We start from the raw sequence: 18,118 nt of genomic DNA on the forward strand, positions 1-18,118 counted from the left end.
ACTAGGAGCTTCCACTTCTGTAAAATCTTCTAACAAAATGCTTTTTTTTTCTTGGTAGAGAAAAATGAGAAAGGTAGCGTGAAAGCAGGCAATCTGAAGTACAAGGAAGAGCCATCAAAACTACTGTCTGGAAACAAATTTCAGGACCGTTATTTTGTGTTACGGGAAGGAAACTTGCTTCTGTATAAAGATATGAAGGTACAGCAGACAAACTCTCCAACCAAGTTTGCATTAAGCTTTCTTTTCTGTTTGAAAAAGATCAACAAACAGATCAACATTTCTCATATTAAATGGCAACTTCTAGAATCTGGCGTTGACATATAAGATTTTTGTCTTGCTGTTTCACAGGTGTGAGTAGAAGGAGTTTGTGTGTGTTTGTCATTTAGCTATTGTAGTTATGCATTATAAGCTTTAAAAATTAAAAATAGAAGAATGTTTGGGTGTTTTGTGCTGATTAAATTATTTGAAAACCTGCTGTAGAAAGCTGCAGCAGAAGTAATGTGGAAATTAAACGAGTGCGTGCCATTTTTTTCTTGGTATTTCACAAAAAGCCCTTAAAAATTCAAACAACAGGGTTCTTATACATACACTTCTCATGATAGAAGAGATTATAGGAAACAATAACTCTCAATACACTAGGAAAATATTTCCCTGCTTCCCAATAACATTTTTCAGATGAATTCTCAGTCCTCTAAAAACTAGTATGGATAATTAGGTTACGTATACCTCAGAATTCCGTAGAAGTGAATTTAGTCATGATTAATAGCAGGAAGGGTTTAGTTTTAATTATTTCATGGGAGTTTTCTTAAAACAGTGGGTTTGAGTGCATGCAGCTTGTATTTAAGTATAAAGCCAAATAATATTAATAAAGAACTATGTTTTAGTTCCAATAATTTCTGGTTTAAAAAAAATCAAAGTTTCAAGTGCTTTTATTTTTGCTGACTGCTAGTTTTTTTCCCATCCAAAAAATTCAGATGTATATTGCTGACCATCCTAAAGTACTTTTTTTAAGACATAGCCCTTGCTTACGTAAGCTAATGCAGTCTGTCTTCTTGTGAAGCTGTGGATACAATCTTAATTAGAATGACTCCAGAATGTCATAAATAGTGTCTTATAATTTAGTGCTAAAACTCAAATTGGCACATATGTGAGAATAAATTAATGTGCCCACAAAACCTTAATTAGTATCTTGGAAAGAATTTATGACAGGATTGTTTTACCACTTTATAATCTCCTTTTTTAAGCCATTCTAATTTATAAAAAATTGAATTCCCCAACTCAGGAGGTGCTTTGAGCACTTTCTTGTAAATGACTTTATTTTTTTTTAATGCAAATGGCAATAACATTCTGATCAAATAGTATATGACTTTGTTTTACTTTTTTGAGAGATATTAATCTACCATGAATAATCTTGGTTTTAGTCATATTTAGAAATGAATAGTAAGAAAGCTTGACATTGCAGATGGAAAATTGTAGTTAATAAGGCCACATGTACTAATTAATTTATAATTCTCATTAATAGCAAATTAACTTTGTATATGCAGGTGGAGATACATTCTGTTCAGTGTTTCTCTTGTTCAAGAGCAATTATCAAAAACATTGAAAGCTTCCTTGAATACTGTATGCTAAATTACTATATTGTACTAATTGACTGAAATAATTTACCCCTTTAATGTTCTGTTGCTAGGAGATAAATTCACAGACAAAGAAATGGCTCCCTTAGGGTGCATTATTGTAAGAAGTATGCAGTTGTTTAACTTAATAGTATGTTCTGCAGGGGTATTTTTTCATCCCAGCAGTACCCTTCTTTTGAGCAGGAAGTTACACAAGAATGCCAACTATAAAACTGTTGTATGTTTTGTTGTTTTCTTAAGTTCTCGTAAGTGTCTCTTTTTTTCCCACACTGGAGTGTTAGAAATTGAAAGCTGCAGAATGGGAAATTGAAAATCCAGGGACAGTAAACACTCAGGAGTAGCTTTGTGTCCTGGGATTATAAGATTTGTTAAGTTGTTTGGTGCAGTTTTTTCTAAATTAAAAGCTAAAACACTTGACCTAAAAAAGCTAAAACACTTGACGAAAGGAATGCTTTTGTGTTGTGTTAAATATTAGTTTTTCTCTGTAATATTGTGCATCTATTGTTTCCTTTCAGCATTTCATCTTCCAGTAACATTCAGTTCTCATACCTGTGGGTCTATGTCTTCAGTAGATTGACTAAAGGTAGTTTGTTCAAGAAGGCGCAAGCAAGGAACCTCAGGAAATCCTTGTCCAGCTTCCTGTGCACAGCAGGGATAGCAGCTGAAGTCAGGACATGTGTGTGGCTTTGATCAGTTAAAGTCTTCGAAAGCCCTGAGGACAGAATAGCACAACCTTTCTGGGCAGCCTGTTGCAGTACCTGACTGAGCTCATGGGGGAAGGTTTGACTGTCCTTAGATGTAGTCTTCTCACAATATAAAAAGCCTCATTTGGTCTGCTTTGTAACTTCCCTGTAGGCGGTGGGAGCTGCTGTTAGGTCAGCCTCTCCTCCAGGGCAAGTGCTCCAGCCCCCAGATAGCTTGGTGGGCCCCTGCTGAACCCTCTCCAGATGACTGATTCTCTTTTTTTTGTCTCTAGGGCCCAAAAGATGCAGTCACACAAGTAATAAGGAAAGGAGGAGAATCATTCTCCTCCACCTACTCGCAGTGCTTCTGCTAGCTCAGGAAAATGATACCACCTTTGCTGTTAGGATACTCTGCTGGCTTCTGCCCAGCTTGGCACCTACCAGCATGCTCTGGTCTCTGTCAGCAGAACTGCCTCCCACTCTCTGTCATTAAAGAGGTTTTTCCCTTCACCAGTGCAGGAGTTTGTATATATCATTGTTAAATTTAATGAGATTCCTGTTGTGCCATTTTGTTGTCCTGTATAGGTTCCTCTGAAAGTCCCAATACTGATGTTTTCCAGAAACCAGGTGGATTCCTTCTGTCTCACTGGGCTGCCCTTTCTGCAGATACAAGGAAGAACAAAGCCCTGCTCTCCCCATCCCCTGTCCCATAAAAGTCAGAATATGTTATCCAGACTCTTCTGTGGGTTGTTTGAAGACATAATTTGCTTTTCTTTCGTCCTGATTTAGCGGCCCCAGTGGCCTAATGGATGAAGCACTGTCTAAAACAGGGATTGTGGGTTTGAGTCAGTCAGCACAGCTTCACCAAGGGCAAGTCCTGCCTGACCAACTTAGTGGCCTTCTATGATGAATTGACTATATCAGTGGACAAAGGAAGAGTTGCAGGTGCCATTTATCTGAAATTCTGTAAAGCCTTTGACACGGTCCCTCACATATTCTTTTCTCTAAATTGGAGAGGGATGGAATTGACTGTTAGTGGACTGTTAGTTGGATAAGAAAGTGGTTGGATGGTCACATCCAGAGGGTAGTGGTCAATGGCTCAGTGTCCTGATGGACATCAGTGATATGTGGTGTTCTTCAGAGGTCCTTACTGGGATTAGTGCTACTTAATATATTCCTTAGTGACACAGAAAGGGAGATTGAGTGCATCTTCAGCAAATTTGCAGACACACCAAGCTGGGGGTGTGGTTGATACACCTGGGGGATAGGATGCCATCCAGAAGGGCCTGGGCAAGAATGAAAAGTAAGTCCATGGAATCTGAGCAGGTTTAACATGATCAAATGCAAGGTGTTGCACCTTGTTTGGGTCAGCTCATGATACCAACACAGTCTGGGGGATGAACAGATCCAGAGCAGCCCTGCCAAGGAGGATTTGGTGGTGCAGTGGGTGAGAGGCTGGACATGACCCAGCCATGGGCACTCACAGCCCAGAGAGCCAAACGTGTCCTGGGCTGCATCCAGAGCCCCGTGGGCAGCAGGGGAGGGAGGGGATTCTGTCCCTCTGCTCTGCTCTGCTGAGAGCCCACCTGCAGGGCTGCAGCCACCTCTGGGGTCTCAGCACAGGAAGGACACAGACCTGTTGGAGCAAGTCCAAGGAAGTCTACCTGGTCGATTAGAGGGGTGGAGCACCTTGTCTATGAAGGAAGGCTGAGAGAACTGTGTTTGTTCAGCCTGGAAAAGAGACCTACTTGTGGCCTTCTAGTACCTGAAAGGAGCCTAGAAGAAAGATGGAAAGGGATGTTTTAGAGGAGTGTAATGCTGCAGAACAACACGAAATGCCTTCAAACTGAGAGTATGTTTAGATTGGGTATTAGGAAAAATTTTTACTGTGAGCGTGGTGAGGCACTGGAACAGGTTACCCAGAAAAGCTGGGGATGCCCTATCACTGGAGGTGTTCAAGGTCAGTTTAGATGGGGCTCTAAGCAGCCTGATCTAGTAAAATATGTTTCTGTTCATGGGAGGAGGGTTGGAACTCGATAGTTTTTCAAGTCCCTTACAAACCCCAAAGTCCCAAACCATTCTCTGATCTGAAGAAAATTCTCACCATTCCATAGAAGAGGTTATTTAACCGAGGGCAATCCCATTTCCCATCTTCCTGTCTCTTGAAGAGTTGGTGTTCATAGACAGCACCACATCTTCATTATTCTAATTGTGTTATAGTTTTGTGATTTCATGTGACCCTTAAGTTCTTAATCAGTCTGCTTCCGGTAATAGTGACTGGTACACTTTGTTAATGGCAAAGAAAGAGACAAAATATTCTAATGATCTGCTAGAAAAGAGAAGTTCACTCCATGAAAGAAACTGAACTGTGAAATCAGTCATGTGGCATTTTCTCTTTGGCACATTCCTGATACAATAATTAGAATCTTACTTTATTTGCAGGCTAGCAAACCTGAAAAAGTGTTGCCTGTCAATTCTCTGAAGCTTTATCTTGGAGTGAAAAAGAAAATGAAGCCACCAACAAAGTAAGAACAGAAAAGAAAATAAACACTGTGTAAAAAGTATTGTAGTATCATCAATAAAGGGTAGCATAGAACATTGTGGAACAAGGAAAAGTCAAGAAGACTATAGCAGTATGCTGAATTAAATTATCCCCTGTAATATTATTTGTTCTGTTCCTATATTTGTTTTCATGTTCCATGTTAACTAATCTGTGCTAGTAAATTACTTTATTGATTGGCTCTTCGTAATCTAAAGTGCATTTGTTATCTCTTGTGGATATGGTCGCTCCTGGCTCACTTTGTTTTGTGGTATATGTCCTGCATGTCATTGGTGGACATACTTTCCTTGCACCAAGTAAAAAGAGAGAAGAGAAAACCAGTTAGTCATGGCCCTTACTGGCAGTTCCTGTTGTTCAGCAGAGGATTTTCCTTTTTCAGGATCTTTGTTATTTTGATGTTTCTGCTAGCTGAAGACTACAGTGCCCTTTACAAACATCAGTGACTATCTCTCAGGAAAAGAGCAGTGAAAAATGACACCTGTTTTTCTCAGATGTTTCCAGTTCTTGTTCGGTCAAAGCTTTGAGATACTGAGACAATGCACATAGGATCTTATCCCACAGGGAGTCTAGGTTGGCTGTAGCCTTTAAACAGATCTGCTTGAACTTTTCCTTTACAGTTGGCAAATCAAAACACCCCAGAAAGGTCTCTGAATTTCAAAGCTTTGCAATGTTAAAGAAAATGTTGGCTTTTTTGCGTGGGTTTTTTTTTTCAATTCAAGTGCAGAATGAGTAGGAGATTAGTCCAAAACAGGAGTAAAAACATTATGTAAATGTGTCTTTGCAGGTTTGTTTTTACCTTGAGGTTTATTTTTAGTCTACTTTCAAAAGAAGAGCTTACCAAGTCTCTTCTGGATCTCCAGAAGTATCTGTTTGTTTCACCTCAGAGGCTTCATTGTGCACCCACTCCCTTTTCATTTCCCTAGTAATTATTAAATCCCTATAAAATCATGTGATTCCTTTTGTTTATAGTACAGTCATAGCTCTTTTCTCTCTGTGACTTCCACACTGTCAGTGGACTCTTTACAAGGCAGTTTTATTTCCAGCACCTTTTAGAAAGCAGAGCCACAGCAAAAATGAGGAAAGTAGTCAGCTGTCATCTGCAGTGTTTGCTGTAACCCTTTGTCTAGAACAGAAAGTTCATTAACTGTGAATCAATTCTAAGAAAATGAGCAAAATCCATCCTCAAACCCACAACTTTATTCTGGATTTGCAGTACACATTTAGACTTCGCAAGTTAATTTTTTTTTCAAATTAAGAGGACTATATAAAGGTAATTAATCTCTGCAGTTTGAGGAATATGTCCCTGTTTATGGAACTAATTTTTGAAAATCTTTCTTTCAGCTGGGGAATTGCAGTATTTTCTGAAAAACACCAGTGGTAGGTAAACATGAAACGCACACTTGGTTTAACTTCACTAATATTTGTTAAAATACCCAATTGCAAAATAAGAGTGTTTGAAAACTAATGGGCATTGTTTTGCTTTCATGTTGAATTTTATTTTTGTTTTTTTAAGTAAAGAAATTTTCTTAGTTGGTATGTTTGGTTCATCTTTTGGGTTTAGGTGTCTGGCTTCCTTCTGTGACCAGAGAGCAAATGATAGTCATAAAGTTAGAATGATAGATTTTAATCCTGTGCACATGCTTAAAATTTTAATCCTGTGCACATGCTTAAAATGAAGCACAGGCATTGTCTTCAAAGTAGGTAAAGTGATAATTTGAAATATTTATATATGCCTATTTTTTCTGGATGTTGATAATATGTATAGATAGCATGAATGAATTTAAGCACTATCTGATGTAGTTTAGAAGCCTATTCTTTAATATGTTTAACTGTAACAGGAGTCTCCATTGTTTTTCATATTAATTATGTTAATTATGTTTTCTAGGTATATATGTTGTGATGGACAAGATGTGCAGATGGAATGGATGATCAGCATTTTTATGGCACAGGTACTAATCTGATCAGAAAATGTAATTTATTCTGCTGTTATGAAAATCCCATTAAATATGTATGTGTTATATATAAGGTTAAGCGCCAAAGTTTCTGGAATACTTCATGCAATAAAAATGCCAAAAGGTGGGTCTTAGTCCATGAAGACTATGAGTGCTCTGAGAGTGAGTACAAACATTAGATTGTGGCATCATCTCCCCATCCCACCCTGCTATATTGTAGAGAAGCTTGGTAAAGAACAATTATTTCCTTTGCAGAAAGCTCTTGTGGGTTAAATTTTGGCCATTGACCTAAAGGGTGTGTCTGTGTGCAAAGCCGAGTACTATTTCTCTGCTCACTAGTTTGGATGCTGCTAAAGCAGTCATGAAAGAAGGGTGTAATGTTTAAAAGCATAGTGGTGTGAACTAGACCAGTTGAAGAGCTGTGCCAATATGGCTTTATTTCTCTGGTATCCAGGTTTGTTTAGTTAACACTGACAATTCATTGTATTGGGTAATCCTAAATTATCCTAAATTAAGTACTCTTCTGCTTGCTGTGAGTTTGTAAGGAGGGTATATGTTTGAGTGGCATACAACACATCCTTGAAAATGGAGCTTAATGTTTGCATTGGAGAAGTGGAAGTAAGCGAGTTGGGAAAAATTTTGCCTGACAGGAGACTGGAACATAGTTTAAGGTTTTAACAGGATTTTGTATCTGTGTCAAGATTTTTCTTTTTCCCGTGATATTCAAGGAGCTTTGCAGGATATCACTGTGAATAAACATTGCTAGATTTATGATTACCTGGGAGCTTTGTGTTGCATAAAGTAGGCTGAGCACAAGACTGTTGAAATACAGGCTTAACGACTTTCTAAAACAGAATCTGACTTTCATAGATAGTCGTGCTAGGAGTATAATGCTTGCCTTGAAAGTAAGACTTCCAAATTCTTGTCTTATTCAGCTCCCTTAGCTGAAATGACAGTTGTTGTTTCTATGGAAACAGCTGGCATACATCTCATGGGCATAACATGAGCAGTGTCACAGCAAATAGGCTCAGAGGTTATTGATATAGGAAACTTAGAAGTAACTCATGCAAGCTTGGTAACTGTTGAAGTCCTTTTGACATAAAATCACAATGAAGGACAGTCTTAGGATTCTGCTCAGGCAGATGTAGAATGCTCCTTTGACAATAGAGATAAATGTCCAGGATAATTTTTCCTAACAGAAAAAAAAATTATTTCATGTACATTAAAAAAATTCCTATGAATTCATACTATTATTTTTAAGACTTTATTCCAATGAATGAACAGTGCAATGAATTAGCAGTAATACATTGAAAGGGTTTTTTGGTTTGGCTTGATTTTTTGTGGAAATAGTTGATTTTTTTTTTACCAGTGTTCTGGACATGAGTAAAGCTGTTAGTCGATAGACTACATGAGAAATGATGTGCTAATGATGCAGATTTAGTGTATTGCTTTTACTGCAATCTACTCCTTCATTACAGAGAAAATCTCCTTAAGAATGCAATGCCTCATATTGGTAAAGCTTGCTGTAAGATATCTAAAAAGTCTTGTACCATACACAGCAGCCAATTGTTACCACATTATCCCATTTCTAAACCAGAAAACTGTAAATGTCAACTGAGATTATTTCTAGTTAGAATTTTCAAGTTGAGACTATTTTTAGGGAAGTCAGCTTGGTGTTTTACTGTATATGTTGTCACTGTATTTGAACACACATGTTAGAGAGACTGCAGGCAGCACATCTTTGTGAGTGAATGACTTAGACTGGAAATTGAAAAATACTGTAAAATTGGTTTTGAAGTCTTAATACAGTGACATTTAGTGATCTTGTGCAATTAAGAGGGACATAAACCAATATTACTGTGCTCCTCAGTGCTTGAGCAGACTAAAGTTTTATTAGTAATTAATATCAGTAAGATAGTAGTACTATTACTATTTTTTCCCTGTTGTCTGATAATGTTTATTCCGATGGTATAAATAGTGCAGAGTATACAAATAGCAGTGTAGGTACTGCTGTAATCTAGTGACAAGAGTACTTTGATACAGGCAATCAAGTTAACGCAGAGGTTATTAATCTTCCATTTCAAGCTGGTACATACTAAGTGTTTGAAGTAGAACCAAGGTTTCTTTCAGTTCTATGCAAAACCATCCTGAAAAGCATGATTCTTGAATTCTATAATAGTTCTGTACAAAATCTCTTACGAGCATGCATAGCATACAGTTGGAAGTAATTAATTGGTATGAAGATGGACACAATAGTTTTCTTCCAGTTTCCTTGCCTTTGATCAGCTGGAGGCACATTATACTACCATGAGATGCAGTTGAACAGAAGGGTCAAAACTATGAATAAATACATTTTTTATGTGGCCTAATACGTTGCTAGTATTTCTGATATACTTTCTCAGAGTTCTATTCTAAGAAATGTTACAGGCACGAAAGGGAAATCAGGCTGCTTACTGACAGCGATGGTTTCCTTAGGCTTGCTGGGAATTAAGGCAGACAGTTTTCTTCAGAAGGTGATTAAAGTTTCTCCAACACTTTCTGGGTTGTGTTTGTTTGTTGTATCTTGATCCACAATAAACTGATTTTGGTTGGCAAGAGCTGCTCTTTCAGATAATAATTTCTCATTTCATTGGAAGAAAATGTTCTTAATGGAGAGAACTCTTCACTGGAGAGAACTTATATCACAGACATTTGCATCACTCTGTTTGCACCATGTGTGAGAATTTTTTACTCCATGAAGATACGAGTCTATAAAATACTTTTTCTAAATTTGGAACCAAGGCTTTCAATTTCTAGTCAGCCATCATGAGTCAATAATCACTGATTCTGATGGGTTTTAATGGTAATGCTCTTTTTACTTGCAGACCATGTGCAAGTATCATCATAGCCCTACAACTGTTTTTTTAAATACAGTCTTCAAGAGACTTGGTTCATGGATTTGCAGTCTTGGCTTGCCAGTTTCCTTCAAAGTTGTGCTGATTTAGCTGTAGGCCTTGAACATTCTCTTTGATTCAGAGACTCTCATGTTGATGATTTTTCAGTAAAATAGTCTTCAAATACCTTGTCCTCAAATCTGTCTTTCTGGTTTTTATTAGCATTACCTGAGGACTGTGAGCTCATGTGCTCAAATTTGAAATGCTCAGTAAGTAATTAATGGTTTTTTACTTCCCTTCTCTTCTCAGTCTTGTTTTTCACTCAGAGTGAAACTTCACATTTTTCCCTAAAACTGATCAATTCAGTCGAGCTACAGCAAAGACTACTGTTGAAACCATATCTACATATTTGTAGATTGTGTTTTGGATAACACGAAGTTGTTATCATAGGTTAAGCAATTATTTTATCTAAATTATTAATACAAATTTTCACAGAATCGCAGAATCAATTAGTTTGGAAAGGACCTTTAAGATCATTGAGTCAAAGCTATTGACCTTAACAGCACCTTGTCAACCAGACCATGGCACTGAGTGACATACGTAGTCTTTTCTTAAACGTCTTCAGGCATGGTGACTGGAGACATTCCAATGTCTAGTCACCCTTTTTGGGTAGAAACTCTTCCTCATATCCAACCTAAGCCTCCTCTGGTGCAGTTTAGGACTATTTCCTCTCATCCTGTCGCTGGCTGCCTGGGAGAAGAAGCCCATCCCCGCCTGGCTACAGCCTCCTTTCAGGCAATTGTAGAGACCAGTCAGTTCCCCCTGAGCCTCCTTTTCTCCAGGCTGAACCCCCCAGCTCCCTCAGCTGCTCCCCATGAGCCTTGTGCTCCACACCCTTCCCCAGCTCTGTTGTCCTTCTCTGGACACGCTTCTCAAAGTCTTTCTTGCAGTGAGGGGCCCAGAACTGGACACAGGGTTTGAGGTGTGGCCTCCCCCGTGCTGAGTACTGGGGGAACAATCATTGCCCTGGTCGTGCTGGCCACACGCTTGCTGACACAGGCCAGGATGCCACTGGCCTTCTTGGCCACTGGCTCACGTTTAGTAGCTGTGGACCACCAGTCCCAGGTCCTTTTCCATTGGGCCACATTCCAGCCAGTCTGCCCCAGCCTCTAGCGCTGCATGGGGTTGTTGTGGCCCAAGACCCTGCACTTTGATCTTGAACCTCAACAAGAAACACATTTTGAAATGCTTGCACATTGAGGTGGTTTTATCTTATTTCAGAAACTTTTGTTGGGACTCCTGAAAGCATGCTTCTGTGGAATTTTGAAATTGTAAAACAAGTCAATATGTATGTCACTTTTGATGATATCTTCTATTTTTTGGGGATAATGAGAATAATATTAAGGAAGAGTGTTTGATGCATGAGAATTATGTAGAGACATTTTTATTCTTTTCACTCAATATTGTGCAGCACTTATGAAATATTAACATAATTTTAAGCATCATAGTGTTTTTCCCTTTCTCCTTCAAGAGGACGGCATGGTATTGTGCAGTATATAGCTTTTTCCAAGGGAGCTTTACATACCCAAGAATTTTGTATATTTATGAAATTGTATATGGAAAATAAGGAATAATTTTGTTCTTCAGCATGCAGATATATGGCCACCTGCTGGGAAAGCAAGAAAACAGTCCATAACTAAAAGTCCAAAGATCAGAGGCTTACCACTAATTCCCATTCATCAGGAGAACACTTGTAAAATCAGAGGGAATACAGAGGTAAGTGGGGTGTAAACTTGATGTAGAACTTTTAACCACAATGCTGTAATAAGTAGTCCAGTAATAATGAACTCCCTAGAGCTGGATAAATATAAAATGCAGATTCTCTTATTATCAATGCCCCTTCCAATATTTTGTCATTAAAGGAACATTTGGGACAATTTAATGTAAAAAAGCTATTGTAGTCTCAAGTTGCATAACCTCTCTGGCTGTTCAGTAAATCATAATGGACTTTTATTTGTGCTTGTTTTTGTTGTTTTGGTTTTTTTTTTTTTTTTTTTTTTGAGTAGAGATTGTTCATTAGGAGTAAATAGTAAATAAGACTTTTAGCTGGAAATATTATGCACATTATTACAGTATGGGTTTTATTTTTAATAAGATCCTTGAAAACTGTCCTGCATGCATATCTTACAATATTTTTTCTTCTCTCTAAAATAACTGCACGGTTTTAGTTATCTAGTCTGTGAATATAATGGAAAAGCTCAGATGGAACTAATGTTGATACATTTAAGTTTTACTATTATTAGTCCCAAAGAAGAATGAGAGGCTTTAGTTACAATTCTTTGAATAGACTGAGCTTTGTTACTACATTATGTGCATTAGTGATGTATCTGAACCTTATCATATTAGCTTGAGATTACTTTCTGGTATCCACATAGAGATACTGATGCCTGTGGAGAGAACTTACTTGTCTTAATTCCAGCTGAGATGAAGCAATGGAGGCACTGTTCTACTTGGGAACAGTAGTAGTAACTAACCTAACTGCAGCAGTGAGTAAGTGTTGAAACAGCAGCTTGGTCCTTTGACTGCAGCAGTATAATTTCTTGCACATTTTAGAATATTTTGAAAGGAGTTAATATGGGTTGTGTTATCCCCACTAACAGAGAGAGTGGTTCGGGTACAGAGTGGTAAAGTTGACTTTTTCCATAGTAAAGCAAAAGCAAAAGGCAGGCATAATGCTTTATATAAAAGACAACTCCATCTTGTGTTACACTTGCAGAAAGAATTTCTGCTCTGCCTAATTATAAGAGTATAAAACTATGTGAATATAAGTATTTTGTAATTTGTTTACAAACTTTTGTTTAATTTGTCCTTTTTAACCTTCTCTCAAAAAGTATTTTTTTGCAATTTTTAATAAGTTCTTTCTGATGCTTGTATTTTCAAACTTCTTTGATGAAAGTAAATCATAGTTCTTGTCAGTCAAAAAACTTCATAACCCTTAGGTGTGTTTCTTACCTAGGTGTGTTCTTTATGCAAGTACAGTTGAAACCTCTAGTACATTCTTTGAGATGGCTACAAATTCAGACATTCTAGGATTATAGTTTACTAGGGAGGACTCTAATGTTTTGTACACTGCAATTTTGAAGAGGTCTGCATTTAAACTTAAAATCAGAAATCCAGTCTTCATTATTTATGCCATGACTAAATCTAGAGAATTTTTATGGAAAAGGCATTTGCATACTTTTGGAAGGTTAACACAAAAACACATAATGAAAAATAAAAACTAATGCTTTTTTTACATGGAAAGCTAAATCTGGAATGAACAGTAAAATAGTGGTAGAAAGTGTATATATGATACAGTTTTTTAAGAAGAAATATTATATGGCAGTGGAGTCAATTAAAAAAAAATGTAGCATTGGGAGACCATGCCTTCAGTCTTTCCATGAATTTGAGTACTCTTCCAACATGCAAGAATATCTCAGTTTTAAAGCATTAGAAAGTAATACCAGGAACAAGCATTTTCTGAAATATAGTGGTTTATGAAGAATGGAGGTCTGTTTACAGATCAATGAGTAAACTTGTAGTCGAAGTTTCATCAATTTATACAGACAGGAAAAGAGACTGAAAGTTTTCTGAACACAGAAATAAGAGATCTTTGTGAGAGAAAGATGACTGAGGGGAAAAAACCCAAACCACTCTAAGCTCAAAAATACCGAGAAACTGAGTTTAATATTAATATTTTTTTTCTAAAATGTCTATATTGAATGTCTGATGTTCCCTCATTGTTGGAAGCAGTTTTATTGTGTGTTAGCAAGATAAATGTATAATACCAAAGGTTTGAAAGACTCAATAACTAAGAATCCTAATAACAAATAGAACCAAAACATTTTGGTTATTTCTACTCCACTTGTTGCACATGGATAGTGCATTTGAAATATGCATGTTTCTCAAAAAGAATTCTTTAATTGAAATAGAAATATATTGCTGTGTATCTGCAGGAGGAAAAATCTTTTCTTTCCAGCACGATCAAATAGCATACTGAATTACAATAGCTCATACAAGAAAGGCCCAAACCATTCTATAATTCTGTGTATCTAAACTAGCTCCTCCCTAATGTTTGAGTAGTTTTTAATGTTTGTTTTAACATACAGGAGGTATTAAGATTCCAAGGAACAAGTTGCTCATATGCTGTGGATGCATAACTACATAAAAAATGCAGTAGAACTGAACAAGTTCCACACAGGAAATACAAAAAGACTCAAAGTCTCCCCCAGCTTTCTCAGCCTTCTGGTTGTCAAGAAAGATGGCACACATGAAAAAAGTATTCCAGGACCTAATTTTCCTTTAGAACTACCAGGGTTTTACACAAGAGGAATGTTCTACCTACTGCTGCAACACTAGGATACAATAATGCTAATTTAGATGCTGCATCTGGTTTACCTTTAATTTTCTACAGCTTAAGAACCTGAAAACAGACCACCAATATGCAAATTGAAAAAGAAGCCAGTATTTATAACGTATCAGTTAGTATTTAACAGCTGCTGAAAAGGTTTATGTGATTGTTTAAAATTATCTCTCATGTATTCATGTTGTTCAGTCATTATATTATCAAAACTGCAATATACAGTTGTATTAATTCCACCAAACAATTCTAGATCTTTAAGAGTATATGGATCTGCTGTAAAATGCTAAAATTTAGTCTACTGTGGTAGAATGAAAAATCAAATTGTAATTATATGAAAATAAATCTTCATGTCTTCATTGGCATGGTGCATGATTTCTGTAAATTTTGGAAGTATCACTGAGAATTTGCTCACTGAAAATGCTTACTAAATGATAATATGACAATTGTGGTAATTTAAAACTAACTTTGCTGTCTCAGCTGTTGAGTAAAATTATTTTTTTTTCTTTAAAACTTATGTGAAACTAATGAGCAAAAATTGCAGTCCAAACATTTTTTAATATGGTGTGAATGAACTTATTTCTCTTTGCTTGTTTGGTAAGAATATAGAACTTCAAGGTGGAAAATCAAGATTTGGTGAACGTCATGATTATGAACTTCTGGAAGAAAGAAAAAACTTGAAAGAAAAAGCATCTATTGTGGCACAATGTTTGGAAAGAAAGGAGGAGAAAGGGCGAAATCCTGCAAAAACACATCGAAACTTGATTTCTGAGCATGATGCAGGCTCATGGATGACTGAATTACACCAAGTACATAAGACACTGAAGAAAAATAAAAACAAAATGAACAAAACTAATTTGGAACTAGATAGTAAATTGCCATCAGATGTGATTCAGGAATTAAATACTGTGCTGCAGAAGAACAGAGCACTTCATGAAACCTCCAGCTGATTTCCTGAGCCTGAAGTGTAATACTTATATATATATATATATATTCTTGTGTTATATATGTGTATATATATTTGTGTGTGTATTTTCTGTTCAAAAGTAGTCTGTTTTGATGTGTCTAGTTTGTACAGTGCAGAGGAAATAAGGAGATATAATTTGTTTATATGCAGCTATTGGTTTTGTGTATGTGTATGCCCAATGTTATAATTTAAGACTGAACTGGGAGAACTGATTATGTAAAACTCCTGAAGTTTGGAAGTTTTCTGTGCAGTGCAAGGACACCAGAGTTTTGTCTATTTTTTTGTTGTTTGTTTCAGATTTTGTTTGATACAAGGATTTTAAGGACTGTCAAAAAGTTTTGCTGTTTATACTCTGTCCCACCTTGTGAATACTGGAGAGATATTTTTAAAAGACAAGATATACTCTGAAATTCTTGCTATTGTCCTGCAATATTTTTAATTGTCTAACACTATAAAATTAGTAACATCTGATTTGAAATTGATTTTTTGTTGTTTTTGCTGGTTTGATGTTTTTAATTTGTGGTTTTGTTTTTAAGGAGAAAATTAATATTTGCTTCCATAGAATTGTCCTCTGACAAGGAGCCATCAAATGGGAGAGAAATGTACATGAGACAATGTATTAATTCTTGTATCTTGAAACTGTGTCTCTAGGGTGTACATCTGATTATTACATCATAAGTAATGAAACTAGTGAGGAGGACAAAAAAAAGTCTTCAAAGCAACATCTAATGGGTACATGAATTGGAAGAATAGCACAATCTCTGTAGGCTGAAGTACTATTCTAAACAGGCCTTGCTCAGCTCAGGGTGACAAAGGCAGGCTTTTCTGTTGCTCTTTGGATGGAGCTTGCTTGGTGCTAACAAAGTTGCTGACCTTCCATGAATATTTAGTATTTAAATGAGAAATTATTTCCTTTCAGAAAAAATGATGCCCACACAAACAAATCAGAATGGTACCAACATACCAAGTGTTAAGAAGTGCCAAATTCTAAATGGGAGAAGAGATTTACCCCTCTCTTTACTATGAGGACAAAGGTGATAGTATTCTGTTTGCAGGGACTAGCAAATGCTTGTCCTACAACTTTATCACTGCTCTTATGAGTGTGAGGGCTGGTCCCAGGGTTGAAAGAACAGTTTTGCTTGCTGCCTTCTGAGTATGTAGGTAGCAGTTCCTGAAGATAGTGATGTAGCACAGTACAGCTACTTTGATTTTTAGGCCCAGAGTTCCTAAGTTCAAAATTCAGCATTGCTTTTCAAAACAAAACCTATTCAAGGAATGAAATTATTTTTAGTTGTTTTGTAGATTTTATCTTCACTTATCCCTTGGGACTGCTGATTTTACTTTGTTCCATAGCACCTGGATGGGCAGAAGGCACTGCTGTGCTGAGGCTTGTTTGCAGGTGTTGTAGATGCTGTCTGGTTAAGCAGCAGGACCAACAGACCAGAGCTCTAATGAGCTCACAAGGCACCTTTGCTTCAAGGGAGGCATTAATAAGAGCATCTGCTCGTTTTTGCTGCTGTCCCTTTTGCGGTCTGACTAGTCACACTGCCACAGATTTTCACCAGCCTTTTAAGAACTTACTGATGCCTTTAGTGTTTGATTGGAATTGGCCAGATCTCTTAGAGTAGGAGAGAGGAAGCACAGAAGCAGTATGCACACTTACTCCCTCCTCTGTTTTTGGTAGTCACAGGTGCCCTAACATTTCTCACATCATTTGCTTCTATTCTTGATTACATTGGGCAGCTTAATTGGAAAAATAATTTGTTTGATTGAAGAAATTAGAAAAGTGACTCAAATAATGTGTCTTGCAACTCCGCTAGGAAGCACAGAGAAAATGAGATCAAACTCAAATATTTTAGAGTAGTATTTATTATTCTGGAATGTAGCACTGACAAAGCAAGTCTAGTCTTTCAGGCTTTGCATCTACCTTATTTGAACAGTTGTTAAAACTGAAACAAGTTTGTAAATTTTAATTTTTTCGGTGTCCTATTGACTGTTTTGCTACCTTCACTTTGTAATTGAGCCTCTTCTAATCATTGAGGCTCTGTCTTAAGAAAGCATATCAACCTGAACTCAAATTTTATTGTTTAAAGCTGGTGCTTAATGTTACTAAACATTCTTAAATGGTGATTTGAATTGGGGACTACTGCCAGCAGGAGAAACTGCTTTATTTTCTGTCAGGCTGGACTTGAATGTACTATTTACAGTTGTACTTTTATTTGCAGATAGTTCTCAGTATTGAGTTATGGTTCTTATGTTGTTTATCTTTTTATTGGGACCTTAAGAATGACATTCACTTCACTGCTGAAAAGATGCTTCATGCATCATTTAAGCCACTACACTAATGGAATAAATGGAGCAGTGGAAGGGTTTTGTGCATTGGAGTGAATATATCCATGAAGAAAATGGTTTGTGTATTTTTATTGGTTCTAAGGACTACAGAAACATTTGTTCTATTTCAAAACCCTGTCACAGGTAAAATATCTGTATAACTGCTGCTATCAGGCCATAAAAATCAAGAAGATCTTTAATAAAATGTGTTTAAATTGGCGTCGTATGTATACATATACAAACACATTTATGTGCACATTCATAGAGGCACACTGAATGGTGACAGTAAAAATTTATTTGGAGAAGTAGAAATTAAATTTGCAATTAATTATTTTAAATAGGTATCAAAGTTTTGAACAAAACATCTGACACATTATTGTTGCACTACACGTTTCAGACTGATCTAAGACCTGCAGAATAAATGTGGTTTGTTGCAATATCTTAATGGCTGCTGTTTTTGTTGCTCCTGTGCCATATTGAGGACTGGTAAAGTGTAATTTTTAGAGAATTGTAATAGAATAAATGCTGTTTCTCAGAACTAGGTGATGGATTTTTCCAGAAAAAAAAATCCAGTAAGAATGTTAAAAATTTGTGTTTGCCCATATGAAAGCTATTGAATAACCTGGTAAGAGCTTACTTTCTCATCTGCAAAATGAAGTTAAATGAGAGACTGTTATTTTATGTATGGGCCTATAATAGTTAGAAGACTAAGATTAATA

At 36.7% G+C, this 18,118-nt stretch overlaps 1 protein-coding gene across 1 annotated transcript in view; it reads left to right on the top strand.

The window, feature by feature from the left end:
• The window catches only part of ARAP2 (ArfGAP with RhoGAP domain, ankyrin repeat and PH domain 2), a 112,310-nt gene extending 94,470 nt beyond the window's left edge, over positions 1-17,840 (top strand). The window contains exons 27-32 of the mRNA XM_053976285.1: positions 59-198; positions 4,760-4,842; positions 6,219-6,254; positions 6,763-6,826; positions 11,350-11,478; positions 14,704-17,840. Of these exons, the coding sequence (XP_053832260.1) occupies positions 59-198; positions 4,760-4,842; positions 6,219-6,254; positions 6,763-6,826; positions 11,350-11,478; positions 14,704-15,051 (800 nt within the window). The 3' untranslated portion in view covers positions 15,052-17,840. The remainder of the gene's footprint in view (positions 1-58; positions 199-4,759; positions 4,843-6,218; positions 6,255-6,762; positions 6,827-11,349; positions 11,479-14,703) is intronic.
• Positions 17,841-18,118: the final 278 nt, after the last annotated feature.

Source organism: Vidua macroura, chromosome 4 (assembly GCF_024509145.1).
Source record: "Vidua macroura isolate BioBank_ID:100142 chromosome 4, ASM2450914v1, whole genome shotgun sequence".
NCBI lineage: Eukaryota > Metazoa > Chordata > Aves > Passeriformes > Viduidae > Vidua > Vidua macroura.